This window comes from Delphinapterus leucas, chromosome 16, assembly GCF_059928025.1.
Source record: "Delphinapterus leucas isolate spDelLeu-1000000601 "Yukka" chromosome 16, BTC_Dleu_Yukka2, whole genome shotgun sequence".
In the NCBI taxonomy this organism is placed as follows: domain Eukaryota; kingdom Metazoa; phylum Chordata; class Mammalia; order Artiodactyla; family Monodontidae; genus Delphinapterus; species Delphinapterus leucas.
This window is the reverse complement of record NC_143144.1, coordinates 10,161,343-10,187,545: the sequence shown is the minus strand read 5'-3', so window position 1 is coordinate 10,187,545 and position 26,203 is coordinate 10,161,343. Positions and strand designations below refer to the sequence as shown.

At 42.9% G+C, this 26,203-nt stretch overlaps 1 protein-coding gene across 8 annotated transcripts in view; it reads right to left on the bottom strand.

Moving 5' to 3' along the window:
- Positions 1-1,336: 1,336 nt before the first annotated feature.
- The window catches only part of EDARADD (EDAR associated via death domain), a 79,436-nt gene continuing 54,569 nt past the window's right edge, over positions 1,337-26,203 (bottom strand). For all 8 annotated transcript variants that reach the window (XM_089897464.1, XM_089897465.1, XM_089897467.1 and 5 more), the window contains one exon: positions 1,337-26,197. In XM_089897464.1, coding sequence (XP_089753590.1) covers positions 25,815-26,197 — 383 coding nt within the window. In that variant the 3' untranslated portion in view covers positions 1,337-25,814. The remainder of the gene's footprint in view (positions 26,198-26,203) is intronic.

Here is a 26,203-nt window from a genome sequence, read left to right as displayed (position 1 = left end):
ATCGTTAGTAGAGAGTGACCCAATTTAAGCCACGGGCCCGAGTGAAACCAATCATTCCCAGAAACATCCACAGGCACGGGTCCTGGTGTTATTAACTCTTCGTTCGCTTCCCAAGAAGCCATCACGATGCTGTTGCAATTCAGAGGACAAACGTTTCCTAACGTTTCACACTGCAGTAAATGACTCTGCATCTCAAAATAGGATGTTCAGAGCCCGGGAGGGCCACGGAGGTCTGTCATTAAATTTAAAGAACCCGTCATTAAATTTAAAGAACCCGTCATTTAAAACACCAAGAAGGAAACGTCCCCGGATTCCACTGCGCGAAGGCGGCGCTCGCTCCCGGGCGAGGAGGTCGCACGTGCGAAGACAGCACCGGACGAGGCGGTGGTCGACAGCGGGGCTTCCTCCGGGGACAGCGCCGGTTTGCCCGAGGGCTGCGACTCCCGACCATCCCTCGTCCCCGGGGCGCAGCGCATGGGGCACTGCCAGCCGCCCAGCCCGACCCTCCGCGGTGAAGACCCGCGCGACAGGGCTACCGGAGCCGGTCCCGCCCGTCTGACTCTGACACGGGGCCAGAAACACCGCATCCCCTCCTCGGCCGACGAGCCCACCGCCGCGACCGCCCTCCGACTCACCCCGGGACTGGCGTCGCGCTCGGCGTAGGAGGCTGTTTTCCGGCGGCGGCGCGTTGTCCGGGTTCCCGGCCGGGCGTGCGCGGGCGAGAACGGGAAGCGAGAGGAGTCAGTCCGCCGCCATTTTCTGGTTTGCGCGCCCCTGGCGTCGCCGTCGGCCTTGCGTCTGCGTGCGGGGCGCGCTGGCGGCTCCGTTGGGCTAGTGGCTGGTCCGCTGCTGGCCGCTCCCCCGGCGGGGCGCCCTGCACGGCCTCGGAGACTCGGACCGCCAGTGGCTTGCTGCGAGACGAGCAGAGAGGGAGGGGGCAGAGTGTGTGCTTCCAAAATTCCCGGGTGGATCTGGCCGCCTTTGCCCCGCCGCCGGGGTTGGGGGGCCGGGAAATGGGGAAGAGAGAAGGAGAGACCTTCTGCTCCCTCGGTCCGCGTGTCCCCGGCCTCCAGGGCCGGTGTGGACTTCGCACAGGCCCCGCCTTGACCCGGTGATGGCCGAGAGGGGCCCACGCGGCCAGAGGGGCCGTCTGTGACTTTCCCTGGTCGCCCGGCTCAGCGGGGTCAGTGCCAGGTATTTCTCAAGGTCTGCTTCCTTGTCTGGCATGGGTTAGAGTCCAAACAGTACATACAGTGCAATAAAAGAGAAGCTGACTTGGAGGCATCCCGGTGTTTTGTTTGCCACACCTTTGGGTGTAAATAAAATGCGGGGGGAAATGGGTTCAGTATAGCTGGACTGAGTCCAGCCCGGAGCCCCCATCCAGTGAGTCTAACTTGGACTTCAGCCACTGCGGCTTATCTGCCAATTTTGTGTGTTGTTGTTTTCTAAGTTATATACTACCCCGGGGGAAACGTCAGCAGTATAGAGCACAATTCTGAGCACGGTAGATGTTCAGAAATAACCAACTTTTCAGGGAAGTGCCCATAATGACTGCCAGTTTGACCTGTTGGCTGTAAAAAACGTCAGCGAGAAATACAAATAAAGTTATGTAAGCTACTTTGAACAGCTGGTACAGTTTGTTTTCTGTTAGGGATCACAAAGTTCTTATCTTCCTACTTGTCTCTACTTGATTTTTATCCACGTTTCCTTTGAGAGACATGTTTTGGTGTCCCTACTCTGGGCTTTCTCCTCTGTAGCTCTGGGTTTTATTATTTTTTATTTAAATTGAGAAATTCATTACACACCCAATACCATCGAACTCACATTCTGATTCCCTATTACTTTGCTCTCCTATTCATTTTCCAAGTTTGCTTCACTCTTTAGGATCCAACTTCAATAGCTGTATTTAACCCTTAACATACACTGCCTGGGATTTGTACTTATCTTTCTGTGTTGTGTTTTATCTATCCAACTCGAATTTAAATTGAGAAGAGGATGTCTTGAATATTCCCCAATGCCTAGTATAATGCTTTGCATGAAGTAAACATTCTGTAAATACTAGGTTGAAATGATAGGTTATTGATAAAGTGAGGAGCAATTGAATGTCTTCACAACTTTGCCTGGGTTGATTACCTCCCCCATACAAAGTAAGCTGAAATAAACACACATCAATGCTCCACTTCTTTGGTAAGTAGAATTTAGGTATAAATGGGACTGTGCAAAAGGGCCAGAAATCCTGTATTGGTGCAGTAATTCTGGATTAAAAGATCCACAAATCCAGAGAATTTATCTTAGAAAAACCCCTTCGTTGGTCCGGTTTTGTTCAATGAGCTCCGTGTGTTTTTTATATCTTTTAGAATCAACAAGTATGTACTCGATGTCCGCCATGACAAGGCACAGTGATAAGTATACAAAGGGCTTTGTAACATTTGCCGTACCGAGCCGGGCCCTCTAGACGCAGAGAAGCGATATAAATATACGGAAGTCCCACTCCTCTTCCTTGGATTATTACAATAGCCTCTTCATTGATTTTCCTGCTTTTTTTTTTTTTTTTTTGAGGTACGCGGGCCTCTCATTGCTGTGGCCCCTCCCATCGCGGAGCACAGGCTCCAGACGCGCAGGCCCAGCGGCCACGGCTCACGGGCCCAGCCGCCCAGCGGCATGTGGGATCTTCCCGGACCAGGGCACGAACCCGTGTCCCCTGCATCGGCAGGCAGACTCCCAACCACTGCACCACCAGGGAAGCCCAGAGCTCCCTGCTTTTACCCTTCCCTCTGCAGTCTGTTCTCAACACAACCGTCAGAGAGATCATGGGGAAACACAGCCTAAACAATGTTACTTTGCTCAAACCTTCCACTAGCTTTTGCTCGTTCTTTGAGTAAAGATCCAGGTCCTTACACTTCATGACCCGCCTCCACCTCCACGCGCTCTGACTTCATTTCCTACTACGTTCCTCCTCCCTTGTTCTGTACCAACCGTACTGGCCTTTGTGGTGTTCTTACCGCCTGCCTGTCACACTCCCAGCTCAGAGCTTTTGCATGTGATGTTTCCTTTACCTCCTTAAAATTGAGTAATGACAGTGAGTAATGTCGATTCTTAGTGAGGCCCTTCCTGACCACCGTATTTAAAATTGCAACCTCCCAAAACACACACACACACACACACACACAATCCCTATCACTCTTTCTTGCTTTATTTCTCTCTAGCATTTACCACATTCTAATATGCTACATTATTTACCTTTTTATTTTATATTACTTCATCCACCAGACTACAAACTCCATGAGGACAGGAAGTTTTTGTGCTTGTTTTTTTGTTTCTTTGCGGTACGCGGGCCTCTCACTGTTGTGGCCTCTCCCGTTGCAGAGCACAGGCTCCATTCGCGCAGGCTCAGCGGCCATGGCTCACAGGCCCAGCCGCTCCGTGGCACGTGGGATCTTCCTGGACCGGGGCACGAACCCGCGTCCCCTGCATCAGCAGGCGGACTCTCAACCACTACGCCACCAGGGAAGCCCGGACAGGGAGTTTTGACTGTTCCTGTTTCAATGGTGCTTAATCCAGTGGGGGACACAGATGGTGATACATTCCGGAGAAGATTAAGATAGGATGATGGTGCTTCCCTGGTGGCGCAGTAGTTGAGAGTCCGCCTGCCGATGCAGGGGACACGGGTTCGTGCCCCAGTCCGGGAGGATCCCACATGCCGCGGAGCAGCTGGGCCTGTGAGCCATGGCCGCTGAGCCTGCGCGAACAGAGCCTGTGCTCCGCAACGGGAGAGGCCACAACAGTGAGAGGGGCCCGCGTACCGCCAAAAAAAAAAAAAAAAATAGGATGATGTATAATTGGGAGCACTTGGGTGTCTACATTAGTTGCATGCCTAGGAAAGCTTCTCCAAAGAGGTAAAGTTTAAGTTGCTAGTGAATGAAAGAAAGGAGGCAACTAACCAAAAGGAAAAGACAGCTTATGGCGTGGGAGAAATATTTGCAAACAATGCAACCGACAAGGGCTTAATTTCCAAAATATATAAACAGCTCAATATCAAAAAAACAAAAAACCCAACAACCCAATCAAAAAATGGGCAGAAGACCGAAATAGACATTTCTCTAAAGACGACATACAGATATGGCCAACATGCACATGAAAAGATGCTCAACATCTCTAAGAGAAATGCAACTCAAAACTACAATGAGGTATCACCTCACACCAGTCAGAATGGCCATCATCAAAAAGTCCACAAGTAACAAATGCTGGAGAGGGTGTGGAGAAAAGGGAACCCTCCTTCACTATTGATGGCAATGTGAATTGGTGCAGCCACTATAGAAAACAGTATGGAGGTTTCTTAAAAACTAAAAATAGAGTTACCATATGATCAAGCAATCCCACTCCTGGGCATGTATCCAGAAAAGACAAAAACTCTGATTTGAAAAGATACATGCACCCCAATGTTCATAGCAGCACTATTTACAATAGCCAAGACATGGAGACAACCTAACTGTCCACTGACAGATGAATGGATAAAGAAGATGTGGTTCATATATACAATGGATTACTCAGCCATAAAAAAGAATGAAATAATGCCATTTGCAGCAATATGGATGGACCTAGAGATTATCATACTATGTGAAGTAAGTCAGAGAAAGACAAATATATCACTTCTATGTGGAATCTAACAAAAATAATACAAATGAACTTACTTACAAAACAGAAACAGACTCACAGACATAGAAAAAAAATTTATGGTTACCAAAGGGGAAAAGGGGGGAGGGATAAATTAGGAGTTTCGGATTAACAGATACACAGTACTATGTATAAAATAGATCAACAACAAGGTCCTACTGTATAGCACAGGGAACTATATTCAACATCTTATAATAACCTATAATGGAAAAGAATCTGAAAAAGGATACGTATATGAATCACTTTGCTGTACACCTGAAACTAACACAACATTGTAAATCAACCATACTTCAATTAAAAAAAAGAAAAGAAAAGAAAAGAAAGGAGGCAGCTACATGAAGAGCTTGGGGGAGAGCATTCTCAGCTGAAGGAACAGCTAATGCAAAGTCTCTAAGGCTCTTGAGAACACATTTAGTGTGTTCAGGCACAGAGAGGCCACCAGCATGGCTAAGCATAATAAAAGAGGGGGAAATTATGACATGAAGTCATGGAATTGGATGAGGTCACCTGGGCGAGTAGATAGAGGAGTTGACCTAGGACAGAGCCCTAGGGAGATTAAAAAACAAAACAATAAAAGAGGCTGGGAAGAGGCGACCATGGAGACCTGCTGAAAATGTGTCTTAGCAACCGAAGAAAGGAAGTGTTTCAAGAGAGTAGAACAACCAGTTGTGGTGTTAAGAGGTCAAGGAACACAGAAGTAACCAATAGATTTAGCAACATGGAGGTCATTGGGGACTGACTCTGAAGTGGGTTGAGACGTGAGGTAAAGAAGTAGTGGGACTAATGACTAAAAATATATCAAGAAATGTCGCTGTGAAGAGGAGCAAAGAAGTGCAGAGGCTAGGAAAGCAGTGGGGTAAAGGGAATATTTTGATTGTCTTGTTTTGTTTTTGTTTTTGTTTGTTTTTTAAAAGAGAAGATACTACAGTGGTGCCTTTTAGACTTTTATCAAGTAAACCACAATAAAAAATAAATACATTTAGGGAACCTAAATGTATTTAGTCCAGTGGTTTAGTCCTAAATTTAGTCCAGTGGTTAGGATTCCATGCTTTCACCGCAAGGGCCCAGGTTTGATCCCTGGTCAGGGAACTAATATCCCACAAGCCATGCAGTGCAGCCAAAAAAATAAAAATAAATACATTTACATTGTGACTTGTTACATATGTACTTAAAATCATGGAAACAAAAATTTCACAAAACGAAATTTTGTTATGCATCAAGCATTCTAATTTTTCTTTTTTTTTTTCTTTTCTTTTTTGCGGTACGCGGGCCTCTCACTGCTGTGGCCTCTCCTTCCGCGGAGCACAGGCTCCGGACGCGCAGGCCCAGCGGCCATGGCTCACAGGCCCAGCCGCTCCGCGGCATGTGGGATCCTCCCGGACCGGGGCACGAACCCGTATCCCCTGCATCGGCAGGCGGACTCTCAACCACTGCAACACCAGGGAAGCCCTCTAATTTTTCATTTAAAAAAAATATTGTTTATAACTCACTAAAATGTTTGCAAGACTAGATGTTACAAATTATTTGTAGATAATTGCCTTAGACTTTGAGAGATGAAGGGATCATTTCTGGTTGGATCAATTTCTTTTCCATCTATCTTTTTTTTTTTTTTTTTTTTTTTGGTACCTGGGCCTCTCACTGTCGTGGCCCCTCCCGTTGCGGAACACAGGCTCCGGACGCACAGGCTCAGCGGCCATGGCTCACGGGCCCAGCCGCTCCGCGGCATGTGGGATCCTCCCGGACCGGGGCACCCTCCCGGACCGGGGCACGAACCCATGTCCCCTGCATCGGCAGGCAGACTCCCAACCACTGTGCCACCAGAGAAGCCTCTCCATCTATCTTTATTGTCCTCTTTCCTTACCCAAGAAGCCACATTCACAAAGTACAAATTTAGAAATAGTGTGATATAAAAATATTAAATATACACACACTACTATATATAAAATAGATAAACAACAAGGAGCTACTATATAGTACAGGGAACTATATTCCATATTCTGTAGTAATCCTACAATGGAAAAGAATATGAAAAAGAATATATAACAACAAATCACTTTGATGTAAATCTGAAACTAACACATTGTAAATCAACTATACTTCAATTAAAAAATTAAAATGTGAAGTAATATATATTGCCCCAATTTTCAAAAAGTAGTAAAAAAAAAATCACAAGATTTTAGACTTACGAATTGAAACTGTATATACACCTGCTACTTGGCAGGATTAGTTGACTAAACAAATACCTGCCATATTTTGTCAACAATGTGAACTATGTTGTTTCAAGCTAGGAAACACCTCTGGTAGTGATTTTGCTTATTATTGTGTTGCTGTGTTATTTTTGTTATTATAATAATAGTAATTTTTTAAAATGTTGGCCTTCCATTCATTAAATGGTGGTGCCATTGATGGGAAAATATGCTCCCAAATCAATAAGTTTGAAATACAAGTTAGATGTGATAAAACATTGTAAAGAACTTTAAATAATTACTTAGATTTTTTTCACTATGAACTTAGGAGCCAGAACTCTAGAACCTTTAGCAATAATAATGATAAATAAAAGCGATATTAAAGTAAAAATTTGCCTCAAAATTATAGAATTATGAACTCTGAGAACACATACTCTGTTCCATTTATTCCCATGGAAAAATTAGTCTTGAAGTATGCAGATTTTAAATTATGCAGTCTTTAGGAGTGCATTCTTTACAGCACTCATATTTCTCATGCGTATGTCTGCTTCCCAGGGAAGTTTTCATGGTTGGCGTCACCTTCCTCCTCTATCTTCCCCATTCTTAGTGGACTCATTTCCTCTTTGAATCGTCATGCTTTGAACTAATGTCTCCCACACACCAATACTAGTACCACCTATAAGGACTCAAACTCTTTTCTCACCCTCCAGACACCCTGTGTTCAGACTGATCAGGCTTACCTCTTATGTTCTACAGGATCATGTCCCAAATCTAGTCTTTTCAGGTGTGAGAAACAAGCTTCTAGAACTATGGCTCTGTCATAAAATAAAAGAATCTTGGAGATGGGAGAAATCTTCAGAGTAGTGTGGATTAATTTATCCCAGTGGCTCAAAGAATGAGATGCTGTCCCATTTTTAAAATACTTTTCTTGAATGGCTTGGCACACTATGGTATGTTAACTAGAAAATGTTGTATTGTTATTTGACATGAAAATATATCTGAAATTATCTAAAAGTCAAAACAAAATAGAATCCTTTAAAAGTTTATATATATATATAAATTGGGCAACATGTTAGGCTCTAGAGACACGGTAGGTAAAAAATATAGCTTTCCTGGAGCTTAAAATCCAGTGGGAGTTAGACATTCAGTAATCACATATATGGATTTTTAAAAGTGCAAAAGAGTGCTGTTAGTAACTGTAAATGTTCATTGTGATCTTTGTTCCTGCAAAGTTGCTGCAACTCATAAAACCATTAAAAGGCCTCCCTCAGCCTCGCTCTCTCAATATTTAACCAACCCGTCATGCACATAGCTAATCTCCTTCCAGCTTGTATTTACACAGCTCATTATAAAATAAACTGACAAGCGAAACCTCAAGGGAAGAATTTCTGTGACAGGTTGAAGCAAGTAAGAAATCCAGGTGGTTTTTCCAAATAGAAAAATGTTATTAAGTCCAAATACTTAATTTTTTATTTTGGAAATTTCAAAACATACACATAAGAGATAGTGTGATGAATTCCCATCCACTCACGGTCCAGCTCCAAAATGGACATATCTTATCAACATGTCCTATCTTGGTTCATCTACTCCTCACCTACTGTCTCCCCACCCCGGCCCACTTTGAAGCAAATCTCAGACTTCATTTAATCTATAGAACTTCAAAAGTGCTTGTTAGACTGTAAGGTTAATAAGACCCAGGTTCAGTTTTTTTGGCCAGAAGACTTCACAGGTGGTATGTATTTCCAATCGCAAGTCAGCAGGAGAAACTGAAGGTCTGGTTGTTTTTCTATTAGCAATAATCACTCCTTGGACAAACCTCACTGGCGATGACACTGCAATTACGCAATACTGGTTGTTTTTCTTTGTATGATATCAAGACTGGTCAGTGGGTTCCGCTGTTCTCAGCCTGATCCATTCATCTATTACAAAGTTCCCATCAGTTTTTGATCAAATGGTTTTAGCAGCTGCTATTGATGTTCACTGCCTAGAGCCCTTATTTCATTAAAAACTGAAAAGTGGTGATACATCAATTCCAACATTCCTCCTGCATTTATGAGTTAGAGTTCTTCTATAGGGAAATATTGTTTCCTATTTGGTGACCCCAAGGTGAAGTTTATGCCAGAAAGGCAGACCAAAAGCTTGATTCCTTCCCTTTACTTAGGAGTTTTCTTAATAATAAGCTGCTTTCCTAGCCTCCACAAAAGGTAACCAATGAGTTGGTTTTTTAAGATGTCCTTATGAATTCATGAATATTAATATATTTGATGTGTTTCTTTTTTTTCCTGATACTTAAATTATCCCATCTATAACCAAACGGGACCCCTTTGAGCTGGCATCTGTCTTCTTTTGACACAACATAGTAACCTTAGTTTCCTTGCTTCCTGGTATGACAAAATATCCCAAGATATCATTTTCATTTCCTGCCAAACTTGGACTTAGCAGTTTCTCCAAGGAAAGTTTTAGTGGGAAATGGTATACAGAGACTACAATTTTGGAAAGGAGTGTTCATGGCAACTGGGTTGGTTTCTAGACTTCCTCAGTGGAGAGAGCTAGGAAAAAAGTTTTTTGATTTTTGTTTTTCATATCTGAGTTTATACTGATTTCACTCAATTTAGGATTACAATGTTTTCATTTAGCTTTTTTATTTTATATTTATACCTCATTTTTCTTATGAAAATCTTAGTTTCTAACAAAATTACTTATTTGCTTTATCCTGTCATATATAATAGTTTCAGGATAAAAAGATAAATATTATCATAACAATACGATTACATAACCAAACTAAGGTTTATTTGCCATCTTTTTCTCTCCTGAGGCTATATCTCATAAGATATATATAATCAAACTTTTGTGTTTTAAAGTCATTTGACAATACTACCCAAAGTGATCTATAGATTCACTGCAATCATTATCAAAATCCCAACAGCATTTTTTCAGACATAGAAAAAAAGAATCCAAAACTTTATATGAAATCTCAAGGGAACCTGAAAAACCAAAACAGCCTTGAACATAAAAGAACATAAAAGTTGGAGGCCTCACGCTTCCCGATTTCAAAACATATTACAAAGTTAGTAAGCAAAACAGGGTAGTACGGGCATAAAGACAGACACACAGACCACCATAACAGAATAGAGAACCTTGAAATGAACCTTCGTGTATATGGTCAAATGATCTTCAACAAGGGTGTCAAGGCCACTCAATGGGGGAAAAACAGTCTCTTCAACAAATGACACTGGGAAAATTGAATGTCCACATGCAAAAGAATGAATTTGGATCCTTACCATACCATATACAAAAATTAACTCAAAATGGATTAAAGAACTAAACAAAAACCTAAAACTATAAAATTCCTGGAAGAAAATAGGCAGAAAACGTCATGACATTGGATTTTGGCAATGATTTCTTAAATATGACACCAAAAGCATCGATTAATAAATTTAAAAATAGACAAATAAGACTACATCAAACCTAAAACTTCTATGCATAAAGGACACAACCAACAGAGTGAAAAGAACCTGTGGAATGTGAGAAAATATTTGTAAATTATATACCTGATAAGGGGTTAATATCCAGAATATATAAAGAACCCCTACAACTCAACGGCAAAAAGACAAATAACCCAATTCAAAAATGTGCATAGGACTTTAATAGACATTTCTCCAAAGAGGATATACAAATGACCAACAAGCTATAAGAAAAGGTGCTCAACATCACTAGTAATTAGAGAAATGCAAACCAAAACCACGAGATACACCTCACACTCATTAGGATGCCTGTTATCAAAAAATAGTAAGTGTTGGCAAGGATGTGGAAAATCGTAATTCTTTTGCACTGTTGGGAATACAAAGTTGTGCACCCGCTATGAAAACCAGTATGAAGGTTCCTCAAAAACTTAAAAATAGGGCTTCCCTGGTGGCGCAGTGGTTGAGAGTCCGCCTGCCGATGCAGGGGACACGGCTTCGTGCCCCAGTCGGGGAAGATCCCACATGCCGTGGAGCTGCTAGGCCCGTGGGCCATGGCCGCTGAGCCTGCGCGTCTGGAGCCTGTGCTCCGCAGTGGGAGAGGCCACAACAGTGAGAGGCCCGCGTACCGCAAAAAAAAACAAAAACTTAAAAATAGAATTACCCTATGATCCAGCAATCTCACTTCTGGGTATATGTCCAGAAGAACTAAAAGCAGGATCTCATACCCATGTTCATAGCAGCATTATCCACAATAGCCAAGAGGTGGAAGCAACCCAAATGCCCATTGACAGATGAATGGTAAACCAAATGTCATATATTCAACCTTAAAAAAGGGAGGAAATTCTGTCACATGCTACAACATGGATGAATCTTGAGGATATTATGCTAAATGAAATAACTCAGTCACGAAAAGACAAATACTGTGTGATTCTACTTATATGAGGCATCTAAAGTAATCAAATTCATAGAAACAGACAGCAGAATGGTAGTTGCCACTGGCTGGGGGAAAGAGGAAATGGGAAGTTGTTTAATGGGTAGAGAGTTTCAGTTTTGAAAGTTCTGGAGATTTGGTGCACAATAGTATGAATGTACTTAATACTACTGAACCTTACACTTAAAGATGGTTAAGATGGTAAATTTTATGTTATGTGTTAAACACAATTTTTTTAAAAAAGTAATTTGAAATAATGTATCTCTGTGAGGAAGCCACCATCTTGCTTTCAGCTCCTGGGCCTTGCTTTTCATTTATTTCATTTTGGTTTAGTTTTGGTTTATAATTTTGTGAAATATAGTACATGGTTTCAAAGCCAAATTTACAGACAAGATACATTCAAGGAAATCTAACTTCCACCCCATCCTCTCCATGCTGTTCCCTCCCTCTTTCTACAGGTAACATAGCTCGATGGTTACCTCTATCTCTATTCATATTCGCACCTTAGACAAGAGATGGCACTCCATGAATAGTTTTGCATTTGGCTTTTCACATATAGCTTGAAGATCTCTCTGCACTAGTATACTACAGAGACATTCCTCATTTCTTTTCATAGCTTCATATTACTCCATGGTGTCAACATACCATAGTTTACTTAACCTGTGGACATTTGGATTGTTTATCTATCATAAGTAATGCTTCAGCACATAACTTTGTGTACATGTCCTTGTATATTTGCCACACTGCCTCTGTGGGATTCCTAGAAGTGGCATTTTTATGTCAAAGGTTAAATGCTATGTAATTTTGCTAGATATGACTCCAAGCACTTTTTGAGAATTCATTCAAATTCTCTGTCCCTACTCTACTATAGAAGAAGATCCAGGCTACTCTGATGGGAAAGGGGTGTTGGAGGTGAGGCCTGAGAAGCTGTACCGAGAAACCTCTCACCTGAGATGAGAGACGAACAAAAAAACCAAAGGAGTAAACAGGACCAGGAAACACATGGAAAGTCAAAGTCAAAAAGCCAGGTAGGAAATCTAGGGGAATTCAAATAGGGACCAGGAGGAGCTATGGAAGCTTCAATCCAGGAACAGAAGTGTGGGAATAATGAATGCCCAAAGGTTGGGAGCAAATTGGGAAGTAGTCAAGGTAATTACCCAGAAGAGCAGCTGCTTTTCTCCATTCTTTTCTTGGCTGGCTGGAGCATGATGCAAAGTCACAGAGTCATTGCATATGTTCATAAAATGCACAAGGGCAATTGGCTCAAGGAAGACATGGTAGCTGAAACCCAGTTTGTACTTTACTCACCAAACCGATAAAGTGCTCCATCTTCAGGTGCAAAGGAATAGTGGTAGGGTGTAGACCACCTTTTTCTAACTTGTACAAAGGTGTCACATGGTCCAGCCACGGCCTTGCTCAAGTTAGCTGGGCTTACGGGCCATGCAGAATGGGCAACAATCACTCAAAATCTCCTCCCACCTTGGTAGTTATATTCATTTTTCTTCTATAATTTAGCTATAATATTGCACTTTTAAAGTGCAAGGAACTTTAGGAAAGTGAGGGTAAATTTTATAGTCTTTTGCATTTGAGCCATAAGTAGAGTTGTTTATTTTAATAAAATGGTTTGTTTTAATAACAATGGTTTCCAGGTTAAACAGCCAACTGGTTAAACCTTAGGGTTGTGTGAGGTGAGGCATGTTAGTACTTTTGCTTATTTGGAGATGGGAGAAGCAGGAAAAACAGCAAACCATGAGATACCTGGAGATAATATAGATCTTTATGCGTAAGATCTTGAGCTTTGGCATTGAGAGAGACAAGGAACTTAATCCTAGCTCGATGATACACTAGTTCAGGTAAGTGCTCTTTAAACACTTCTGCTCACATAACCTCTAATGGAATTTTGAAAAACTATGTAACCTTCCCTTTAACATTGTTCTGGAAGTCCTTGCTTACACAATGAGGGAAGAAAGGGAAATAAAAGGTATACAGCGGGGCTTCCCTGGTGGCGCAGTGGTTGAGAGTCCGCCTGCCGGTGCAGGGGACACGGGTTCGCGCCCCAGTCGGGGAAGATCCCACATGCCGTGGAGCGGCTGGGCCTGTGAGCCATGGCCGCTGAGCCTGCACGTCCGGAGCCTGTGCTCCGCAACGGGAGAGGCCACAACAGTGAGAGGCCCGCATACCACGCACACACAAAAAAAAGGTATACAGGTTTGGAAGGAAGACATAAAACTGTCTTTGTTCACAGATGACATGATCATCTATGTGGAAAATTTGAAAGAACTGGCAAAAAAATTTCCTGGAACTAATAAGTGATTATTTCAAGGCTGCAGATACAAGATTAATGTACAAAAGTTATTGCTTTCTAATATACTAACAATGAACACGTGGAATTTGAAATTAAAACCACAATATCATTTATATTAGCACTCCCGAAAATGAAATACTTAGGTATAACTCTAACAAAATATATATGAGGAAAACTACAAAATTCTGGTGAACGAAATCAAAGAACTAAATAAATGGAGAGATATTCCATGTTTACGAAAAGGAAGACAATATTATCAAGATGTCAGTTTTTCTCTACTTGATCTACAGATTCAATGCAATTCCAATCAAAATTCCAGCAAGCTATTTTATGTATATTGACAAACTGATTCTAAAGTTTATATGGAGAGATAAAAGACCCAGAATAGCCAACACAATATTGAAGGAGAGAACAAAATTGAAGGACTGACACTACCCAAATTCAAAACTTCAAGCTACAGTTATCAAGAATACCATGGTATTGGTGAAAGAATAGACAAATAGATCAATGGAACAGAATAGAGAGCCCAGAAATAGAGCCATAAAAATACAGTCAACTGGTCTTTGACAAAAGAGCAAAGGGAATAAAGTGGAGTAAAGATAGTGTTTTCAGCAAATGGTGCTGGAACAATTGGACATCCACATGTAAAAAAATGAATCTAAATACAAACCTTATGCCCTTCACAAAAAATAGCTCAAAATGGATCTTAGACCTAAATGTTAAATGCAAAACTTTTATAAAACTCCTAGAAGATAATATTGGAGAAAACCTAGATGACCTTGGGTATGGTGATGCCTTTTTAGATACACCAAAGACACGATTCATGAAATAAATAATTGATAATCTGGACTTCAATAAAATTAAGGACTTCTTCTTGCAAAAGACAATGTCAAGAGAATGAGAGGATAAGCCCTAGACTGGGAAAAAAAATGTTGGCAAAGGATACCTCTGATAAAAGACTATTATCCAAAATATTAATATATAAAGAACTCTTAAAGCTTAACAACAACAAAAAACTACCCAATTTAAAAATGGATCAAAGACCTCAATAGACACCAAAATATACAAGGAACTATTAAAACTCAACAATAAGAAAATGAACAATCTGATTTTGAAACAGGCAAAAGACTTGAGCAAATACCTCACAGAAGAGGACATGCAGATGGCAAATAAGCATACGAAAAGATGCACTACATCATGTGTCATCAGGACAATGCAAATTAAAACAACAATGAAATAACACTACATACCTATTAGAACGGCCAAAATCTGGAACACTAACACCACCAAATGCTGGTGAGAGTGTGAAGCAACAGGAACGCTCATATATTGCTGGTGGGAATGCAAAATGGTAGAGCCTCTTTGGAATACAGCTGGGAAGTTTCTTACAAAACTAAACATACTCTTACCATATGATCCAGCAATTGCACTTCCTGGTATTTGCTCCAAGAGGCTGAAAGCTTATGTCTACACAAAAAGCTGCACATAAATGTTTATACAGCAGTATAATATAACTGTACTTATAACTGCCAAAGCTCGGAAGCAAACAAGATGTCCCTCAGTAGGTGAGTGGTTAAATAAACTGTGTTACAACCAGATAATCAGTGCTAGAAAGAAATGAGCTACCAGGGAATTCCCTGGCAATCCAGTGGTTAGGACTCTGTGCTTTCACTGTGGAAGGCGCGGGTTCAATCCCTCGTTGGGGCCTAAGATCCTGCAAGCCGCATGGCATGGCCAGAAAACCCCCCAAAAAACAGAAATGAGCTACCAAGCCATGTTCCCACTGACCTCTCCCTCACCCTCCTCCTTTAGACCTAAAGATGCCTACATCTGTTAGCTCCTCACTGGTTTCCTTTAACTCTTGTAATTAGTTCCTTTATTAAATTCTCCTGATGGAACTTACCATTTGTTTCTCCAAAAAGAAACTGACTGAAACAACTAGAAATTCTAAATTCTAGGTATCAAAGACAACCTTCAGCTTCCTAACAGGACAGCCGCCTGTCTTCTTGTCTGTCTTCATTCCTGGACTTGTTGGCCCCTTGAGGCTGGGGACTGCGAAGAGCTGTCATTACATTCTCAGAAGTGAGCTGAGGGCCTGACCACAGTAAACGCTCAGTAAATGTTTGTTGACTGAACTAATGTGATTTCTTCTATTAGTATCTTTTTTATTTTTTTGGCCACACCACACACGGGGTCTTAGTTCCCCCACCAGGGATCGAACCCGCACCCCCTGCAGTGGAAGCTTGGAGTCTTAACCACTGGACCGCCAGGGAATTCCTCTATTAGTGTCTTTTTAACATTAAAACTAGAAACAAAAATCATCTAAAAGAGGTAAAATCTGTCCGAAACGGTCACTCCAGAAAAATAACCCTTTTTTTGATCTGGCTTGTTTCAGAGACATACATGTAGAGGAAGAACCAATTTTTGCCATTTATTTCTCTTCGTTTACCTGGTCCGGTTGGTTCTCCCATGTTGTTATTCACTGAGTCCACAGCAAACATAGGATGATTTTCTGTAACTCGGCCCAATCCAACAGCTACTGCCCTGATCACTTTGGCCTCTTCGGTGTTTTGGCCTGTGCTGTCCCGGGAGAGGGCGGCAGGGCAAAGAGGTTAGATGGATGGTGGTATGTGGAGCAGGGTCCCTAGCTCCACAGACTGTCTGAGGAGCGGGATCTTCAGCTCCCCAGAGGACAGCAGGGGTCCAGAGCGCTCTCTTCGTCTTAGCTGTCACCAAGGAGACGGAAGGCGCATTGTTTTAGCGGTCACCAAGGAGACGGAAGGCGCATTGTTTGGTTGGACTCACTGAGCAGTCCTCACGGGCTTCAAGACCAGCCTCTTCCTCACTTAGCCCTCCACCTTCACCCCACTCCCCTCAGCCACAGACGCCTGGCTCTGAGCTGGGAGCTGCTGTTTCTGCCTTACTCTCCCCTGTGGGAGCAGCTTTGGTTTTTTTTTTTTGGTTTTTTTTTTAACGTTTTTATTGGAGTATAATTGCTTTACAATGGTGTGTTAGTTTCTGCTTTATAACAAAGTGAATCAGCTATACATATACATATACCCCCATATCTCTTCCCTCTTGCGTCTCCCTCCCTTGCTTTGGTTATTTTTTATGGGTGTTTTTTTTTTTTTCCCAATTGGGATACAATTCACATAACATAAAATTCACCCCGTTAAGCATTTTAAGGTGTACAATTCAGGTGCTTTTTAGTATAATCACAACGTTGTGCAAGATTCACTACCATCTAATTCTGGAACATTTTTGCTTTGATCTTTGAAGCCCAGAAAATGAACGAAACGGGTTGAACCTCATTAAAATAAAAGCTCCCCATGTCCGAGAAGCATTCATGGTTTGGTATGTAAACCCCCTCATTTTGTATTTATATTTATAAGCATTTTTCCTCCTCAAGGACCACTGTATTGTAAAAAAAAAAAAAAGTTTTTGCTTTATTTAAAGTCTCTATTAATTCGTTAGTTCCATTTCATTTTTTCAGCATATTTCCAATTGCTTCTGGATCAGAGGGTGCTGATGATACAGAGTGAACAGCGAACAAGACCCCTGTCCTCTGGGGTTTGCAGTCGGGCAGGGGTGAGACCAGTAATCAAGTTATTACTGTTGGGATGAGTGCTATGGGGTGAATAATAGGAAGGCAACCAAGTCTGGAAGTCAGGTGCCCTTTCCCTGAGAAAGTGGTGTTGACGGTGAGACCTGGAGGCTGAGGTGGCTGAGCTAGGGAAGGCTAGTGTGTCCAGGTCTGAGTGTGGCCAGGGTGTGGACAGGGCAGATGACAGCTCGCGGTGAAGTCTTGGGTGGGAAGGGGACCTCGTGGTTCAGTGTGGCTGAAGCATCAGGAGCTGTGGGCGAGTGGAGCACGACGACATGCCACACAGGCAAGTCACAGGGCCTTGGAGGCCACACTGCCAATTTGGGACTTAATGTTCAATGGGAACCCATCAAAGGCGTTAATGTGGGGATGGCAGGATCCATCCACCGTATGGAGGCCACTTGGGAGACTGTCATCGGGTGAGAAAGGGTGGCTGCTTGGGTGAGGACGGTCATGAGGATGGAGGGGAGGCAAGAGATTTAAGAGATATTTGGGAGGTGGAAGAGAGAGGGATTTGATGATGACTTAGAAACAAGGTGGATGGTACGATAGGGAACTCTGGTGAGGAACAAGTTTGGATGGAAGAGTCATGGGTTCCCTTTAGGACGGGTTGGGTTTGAGGTGCCTGGGAAACATCCGCGTGCGTGGAGATGTCAAGCTGGTAGTTGTGAGTGTCTGGCAGCTCAGAGGACAAGCCTGGACCAGAGAGATAAAGTTACGAGAGGCGGAAAGTAACCATGAAACCGCCCTTCACATATAGATATCACGGCATCTGAAGCACTTCGTCAGACTGCTTACTTACTTGTCTTTCTTTCTACGTCAGTGATTCTCACTTTGTTCTGCCCATTCCTGGACGGGTGTGGCATTTTCTCCAGGAACGTCTCTCATCGTGTACGATGACTCTCCCTCGTCTAAGGTTGCTGGAGGGTAGGAAGGTGTTGTTTATCTTTGCATCCCCGGGACGCATTTTAGAAAGTCACTAGGTTTCTGACTGATGACTGACCAAGAGAACACATGAATCAACGACTGTGTTAGAATCTGCATAAAAGCACCAATTAGAGATATGGCTGACATCAATTTAATTTTGTAGCACCCATTATTACAGTTTCAAATAATTTCTATTTATAAAGAAAACATAAAATCATGCAGGACATCAAAATGAAGGCAGCTTAAAAAGTACAGCATGTAGATATAGAAAGGATCACAAAAATTCAGTCGTTTAAAAGCATAGCTGAAGAAGTGTCCCCCATGGAGCTTCCAAGGGTCTGCCTCAAAGGAAAATGGTCACTGGCGGTCACATCAAACAGGAGAGCATGGCTCAGCTCAGGAAGCCATGAGAAGCTACCCTCTACATTTCCAAAAGGGTGGATAAACTCAATCATTTCGTTTCGAGTTGCACCGTTGACTACTTTGATCTCTTCGATTCAGCTGTGGAGTGATTTCCAGGAGGCATCCTCAGCCAAACATGGCCACGGGGAGAGAGAGAACAGCCTCTCCTCCTCTGCTGTGGGTCTTCCTCTGGGTGATCTGGACCCCCAGGTGTGGCCCCCCACTCGCCCGGCACTTGGATCAGCGTCATGGCTGTGACCCTCTAAACATGAGGGAAGCAAGACATACCCTCTCATCCATTTATACCCAAGTGCACACGGTTCAGTAGGTGGAGTCGGAATTCCCAGGTAGGAAATCATAGAACAAAGAGGGAAACTGTTTCTCAGTCAGTTCCTTGGGTGCACGAAGCTCCATATGTTTCAGTTACAAGGGCAGAAAACAGTTTCAACGTTCTTAGGGCCAAAGTGTCATTAAATATGAAAGACAATCCAACAAATTGCTTCTGCATGTCTAAGTGAAAAAAGGAAGCCGATGTTAGCCCGTAGGCTGGGAGAGAGGCGGCCACAGGCAAATAGAAGAAATCTGATTCAAGGAGTGAGGAAATGGCCCTAAAACAAGCAACACACAGAGCAGAAACATGGACCTGGAGGAGAGGAAAATTCTAGAACAGAGAGGGCAGATGTGGAAAAATGTTATAAGGAGGATAGTCATGGCTCAAAACTAAATGAAACATATTCATTCATCTGAAAAAGGGAAAGAAAATTTACTAGACCATAGTTATTAGGACTGTATTTAAAATAATGTGTTTTTCTATCATGTATCATAGAGGAAGAGGAAAGTCTAGTGCTTCTGGTTGAAGTCTGCTGTAACTGAGGGAGATCGATCCCTTTGTCTTTTTGCATAGAAGCCACTGTTCTCATGATGTTAAAGACGGAGCATCATTAAATTGAAAGCCAAAGAGACTAACTGTCCACAGACAGCTAACCTTAAATCTCCACAGAAGAAAAGTCCTTCTGAGTGTTTAGGAAGAATCCCCAGAGTGAGGAACTGTTATGATGGGGACCTTCAGGGGAATGGAACCCTCATCTCAATCATGCAGGCCCCATTCCACTTCTAATATTTGTCAATTTGTAAAATAACTGCACTCTTCCTATCTTTTAGTGGGGCTACTTCTAAGGGTTCTAACATAAAACCAATAATCAATGGAAGGTTGGTTCTAGGCTGGTCTTAAACAAGCCTGAAAGGATGTGAACAGATTTCATCCTCCAGCAGAGGGCAGTACCACATTAAAACTACTATTCAGAAAAAAACAGAGGTGCAACATCTTTTGTCTATTACCATGCATTTCCTATACTATTATTTTTTTTTCATTTTTGCCTCACCAGGTGGCTTGCAGGATCTTAGTTCCCCAACCAGGGATTGAACCCAGGGCCCCTGAAGTGGAAGCATGGAGTCCTAACAACTGGACCACCAGGGAATTCCTCTATATTATTGACTAATTATTTAGTGTCACAAAAATGGAAGACTTGTTCATACAAGTTATCTGAAATATTGATGGGCAATCCTGGCATACAATTGAAGCCCTAACAATTTTAAATCTTATAATTTTAAATAACCATGTGCTTTATTTATTTATTTTTGCAGTATGTGGGCCTCTCACTGTTGTGGCCTCTCCCGTTGTGGAGCACAGGCTCCAGAGGCGCAGGCTCAGCGGCCATGGCTCACGGGCCCAGCCGCTCCGCAGCATGTGGGATCTTCCCGGACCGAGGCACGAACCCGTGTCCCCTGCATTGTCAGGCGGATTCTCAACCACTGCGCCACCAGGGAAGCCCTGTGCTTTATTTTTGTCTACGTCCACTTGAGTCTTCCTCTGTGTGTATATGTCCTGGGGGTGTGTGGTGTCTAAAACAGCTTTGCTTTCCATTCCCTTGCAAGTAGAAATTTTCTATTGCAACCAAATAAAATGCTTATTACAAATAGCCTCATCACATAACATCAAAACATTGCAGATGGGAGTTTTGTTTAAAAGAGTGTATCTCGGAACTTAGCTAAAGAGATTTCATCCTTCTAATAGCAAAAGAACCTCATCAGAAGCAGTTTAGTTTATAATGTGGTCAATTTAACATGGATCCCTACAGACAGTATAATAAGCAAAGCTCTTAAGTATTTTTTTAAATATAAATTTATTTGATTTTTGCCGCACTGGGTCTTCGTTGCTGTGCACGGGCTTTCTAGTCGTGGCGAGTGGGGGCTACTCTTTGTTGCAGTGTGCAGGCTTCTCATTGCAGTGGCTTCTCTTGTGGAGCACGGGCTCTAGACGTGCGGGCTTCAGTAGTTGTGGCATGTGAGCTCAGTAGTTGTGGCTCGCAGGCTCTAGAGCGCAGGCTCAGTAGATATGGCGCACGGACTTAGTTGCTCTGCAGCATGTGGGGATCTTCCCGGACCAGGGCTCAAACCTGTGTCCCTTGCATTGACAGGCGGATTCTTAACCACTGCACCACCAGGGAAGCCCAAAGCTCTTAAGTATTAATGAACTTAAATAATTTCCTTTCTTTCCACTTTTGCCTTTGTAAAGTATCGGGCTGGCCAAAAGGTTCGTTCGGTTTTTTCCGTAAGATGGCTCTAGTAGCACTTAGCTGTCTTTAACTTCATTCGAAACAATTTTGTTAGATAGTATGTGACAGCTGTCATATCAGCGTGCATTTAAAAAAGAATTATCAAAATTGGTGAATTTTTGTGTAGCCATTTTAATATTGAAGATGGAAGGAAAAAAGCAACATTTTCAGCATATTATGCTTTACTATTTCAAGAAAAGTAAAAATGCATGGAAATGCACAAAAAGATTTGTGCAGTGTAGGGAAAAGGTGCTGTGACTGATCGAACATGTCAAAAGTGGTTTGAGAAGTTTCGTGCTGGAGATTTCTCGCTGGACGATGCTCCACAGTCACGTAGACCAATTGAAGTTGATAGCGATCAAATCGAGACATTAATTGAGAACAATCAACATTATACCACGCGGGAGGTAGTCGACATACTCAAAATATCCAAATCAAGCGCTGAAAATCATTTGCACCAGCTCGGTTATGTCGATCACTTTGATGTTTGGGTTCCACATAAGTGAAAAAAACCTTCTTGACTGTATTTCCACATGAGATTCTCTACTTAAAGTAATGAGAACGTTCCGTTTTTAAAACAAATTGTGACGGGCAATGAAAAATGGATAGTGTACAACAATGTGGAATGGAAGAGATCGTGGGGCAAGCGAAATGGACCACCACCAACCACACCAAAGGCCGGCCTTCATCCAAAGAAGGTGATGTTGTGTATACGGTGGGATTGGAAGGGAGTCCTCTATTATGAGCTCCTTAAGGAAAGCCAAACAATTAATTCCAACAAGTACTGCTCCCAATTAGACCAAATGAAAGCAGCACTCGACAAAAAACGTCCAGAATTAGTCAACAGAAAATGCATACTCTTCCATCAGGATAACGCAAGACCGCATGTTTCTTTGATGACCAGGAAAAAACTGTTGCAGCTTGGCTGGGAAGTTCTGATTCATCCACTGTATTCACCAGATATTGCACCTTCAGATTTCCATTTATTTAGGTCTTTTTTTTTTTTAATTCATATAGTTATTTATTTATTTTTGGCTGCGTTGGGTCTTCATTGCTGCGTGTGGGCTTTCTTTAGTTGCGGTGAGCAGGGTCTACTCTTTGTTGTGGTGCATGGGCTTCTCATTGCGGTGGCTTCTCTTGCTGTGGAGCATGGGCCCTAGGGCATGTGGGCTTCAGTAGTTGCAGCGTGTGGGCTCAGTAGTTGTGGCTCACGGGCTCTAAAGTGCAGGCTCAGTAGTTGTGGCGCACAGGCTTAGTTGCTCCGCGGCATGTGGGATCTTCCCAGACCAAGGATCGAACTGGTGTCCCCTGCAATGGCAGGCGGATTCTTAACCACTGTGCCACCAGGGAAGCCCCATTTATTTAGGTCTTTACAAAATTCTCTTAATGGAAAAAACTTCAATCCCCTGGAAGACTGTAAAAGGCACCTGAACAGTTCTTTGCTCAAAAAGATAAAAAGTTTGGGGAAGATGGAATTATGAAGTTGTCTAAAAAATGGCAGAAGGTAGTAAAACAAAAGGGTGAATATGTTGTTCAATAAAGTTTTTGGTGAAAATGAAAAATGTGTCCTTTATTTTTGCTTAAAAACTAAAGGCACTTTTTGGCCAACCCAATAACAGCATATTTATGCTTGTATAGTATTTATTTGCTAAAAATTAACTTTAAACAAAGTTATTTTGGGTTATTTCACAATTGAATTATAGTTCTACTTTAGTTGAGATTTACTTTTGATATTTCTGTATGTAACACAAATAAAAGTCATCCTCCATTTGGTCAAGGTCTAGAATCCGAATGAACTTTAATTAAAAACAGTGTTTGGTTAAATCTCTCTCTGCTAATATCATACTCTTAATAATTAAAACTTTTCATAAGGTAAATGCCAACAGATACAGATGTCAATATGAGCAAATAATGGTAGAGTGAAATTAAACCACATTTTTATCAAATCCCGTATTAAAAAAAATCCCTTCTACCCTGGCACGTCCCCTATGCAATTATAATAGAAATTTAAGCTTTCATAGCCAGTGATGGAAATTATTAGCCATCAGGGCTTTCAAACTAATGCCGCCAAATGGAGAGATGAGTGGGTGGTGCTCTGTGGTCTCACAGTTTTCCTGTAATTCCTGAATATAAAGGACAGGACTTCCCTGATGGCGCAGTGGTTAAGAATCTGCCTGCCAATGCAGGGGACATGGGTTTGATCCTTGGTCCGGGAAGATCCCACATGCCGCGGAGCAACTAAGCCCGTGCGCCACAACTACTGAGCCTGCACTCTAGAGCCCGCGAGCCACAACTACTGAGCCCACACGCTGCAACTAATGAAGCCCACATGCCCTAGGGCTCGTGCTCCGCAGCAAGAGAAGCCACCGCAATGAGAAGCCCGCATACTGCAACGAAGACCCAATGCAGCCAAAAAAAAAAAAAAAGATAAGGAGCATGCTTAGCTCTGCCCATAGCTAATCCACCTGAATTCTGTGTCTTAACGTTTTTGATCCAACTCAAAGATAAGTTCAGCTAACACTTATTAACAAGAGCCATGTTCAAGAAATCTATGAGGGTAAATTCTGCCTAAAGTCAGTTTTGAAATTGAAATGTGAAGTTTGGAATTTTGGAAACATGTCCCACAGAAGCAGTGCCAGTAGGGACTAGTGTCCCCAAGTCAGCCCACAAAAAGCTGTTAATTCACGAATTTGTGAAGCATAGAACTGTCCCCATTCTACAGAGCCTGATCACCAACAGTGTTTCCATGAGAAAATTTTCATCATTTTCTGGATTTCAAGTCGGGGATGTTAGGAACTGGTTCTTTTTTTTTGCGGTACGCGGGCCTCTCACCGTTGTGGCCTCTCCCGTTGCGGAGCACAGGCTCCGGACGCGCAGGCTCAGCGGCCATGGCTCACGGGCCCAGCCGCTCCGCGGCATGTGGGACCTTCCCAGACCGGGGCACGAACCCGCGTCCCCTTCATCAGCAGGCGGGCTCTCAACCACTGCGCCACCAGGGAAGCCCTTGATTACATCTTTTGATAAACCTGACACATATCTGCTAAATCTGACAAGACGAGCTAGGTGTGACTAGCACTGACTGAATCAGAAGTGATAAGTAAGCCTCTATAGTAATTTTGCAAGTTTAGCGTTTACGTTTGACGGTGAGGCTGACTATATACCAGCAACCTCATAAAAACTGCTGTAACTGCTAGCGGGAAAAAATGTCAGTGGTTTAGGAAACAACTTTCTTTTGAGTTAATCCTAATCTCCCTTGTACTCCAATCAATGTCATTCATCATTTTTACTTAGTCAGGGATTTAAACAGAATCCTCCCAAATTGGACAAAGTGCCTTAATTTTCTAAACCTAAAGCCAAAACCAAATAGCACTTCTATGAAATCGTCAAGTAAACCAAGGCTTCTCTCTCCCTCCCCCTGCCCACCCCCCAAACCTAGAAAATTCTCTCTAATAACAAACGCTCCCATCCACACCACCTTCCACAGTAAACCATCAAACGAGAACAGGGGATAGTCTTTGGACCCAATTTTTCACTTGGTTTAAAATCCTATGAAATTTAGGTTTTAATGCATAGCTTCCTTCCCAGTATCACAAGTAAAGATATCTCTTTCTTCGCTAAAGTGCTATGTAGTATTATTGGGCCCTGTTTTAAGGTGGGGTAGTAGGTGCTAGACGGGGTTGCATTTCACCCACAGGCCAGGTAGTTTTTATTTCTTAACTGAGCTTTCTGTCGGGGGTGAAACACTCAGCCTGATATACAAGACATAAAAGTAAATATTAAATTAATTTTTAAAAAGCGAAGGGTACCGAAAGGGCCTACTCTTTTTTTTTTTTTTTTTTGCGGTACACGGGCCTCTGACTGCCGTGGCCTCTCCCGTTGCGGAGCACAGGCTCCGGATGCGCAGGCTCAGTGGCCATGGCTCACGGGCCCAGCCGCTCCGCGGCATGTGGGATCTTCCCGGACCGGGGCACGAACCCGTGTCCCCTTCATTGGCAGGCGGGCTCTCAACCACTGCGCCACCAGGGAAGCCCCGGGCCTACTCTTTGTCAACACCTTTCCCATGGTCCTTATTACTCTGCTAACTCCTGACTCTGTCCTCCCAATCACCATCGATTTTTGCATTTCTTTCAAAACCACTCAAGCAAAGTCCTCTTTGATAGTGCCCAGATTATACAAGTATTTGAATAAGAAAGATGGCATGTGTCCTGAAGAGTATCACCACGCGATGCCAGCAGCCTGTGAACTCACCTAAGTACTTTACAACAAAAAGAGTAACAGACTAAAGGGAAACTTCTCTCTGTGGTTTCCTTCTAAGCTGTGGGAGTGTCATTAATCATAAAGGATCTTGTGGATGATGACTTTTAGTTCTGAGTTCAGTCTTCAGTTTTTAAGGGAGATGATACTTTTATTTTCATCATGGCATGAATCCACTCTGACTGTAGCTTTGGCCCTGGTCCCTATAGGAGCCTACAACATATTTTTCCCAATTCCAGATTCAAATATTAAATAAAAACAGATGTGCAAAACTAAAGGAAAATCCGCCACCAAAAACATACCCTACCCTCCACAAAACCACCGGCTTTGGGGAAAACTAAGGTCCGCTGTCCCACATCCTTTGCCTAAACTTAAAAAAGAACAGATTCACATTGCCCCTTAACCTGTGCTCGGCTCAGGGTCCGAAGAGGCCGATGAGAAGGAGCTGAGGGCTAGAAGTTCCTGGGGTGCTCTCCACGCCCCCTCCTGGGCCATTCTTCGTCCACCCACCTGCGCAGGACCTTCTCCACATCGGCCCTGTGGTAGAGCCGGCAGAGCTCCATCAGCTGGCCCACTGTCCTCTGACTGTTCCGGAGTAAGAACTCCAGGGTGGGGCTCTGGGGCCGCTGCTCCAGGAAACACAGTTCATCGTAGGGCATGCCCCACTTGCTTGCGAAATTCCTCCAGTTTTTGACTGTTGGGTGACAGGGATCCAACTTTATCCTGATCACGTCTAGTAAGTCCTGGTCATTGAGCAAGTCGCTGATGGTGGGGGCCAGGAGCAAGCAGGACGAACAGGTACAGTTTTCCGCACAGGACGCATCCTTGCTTATATCTGCGG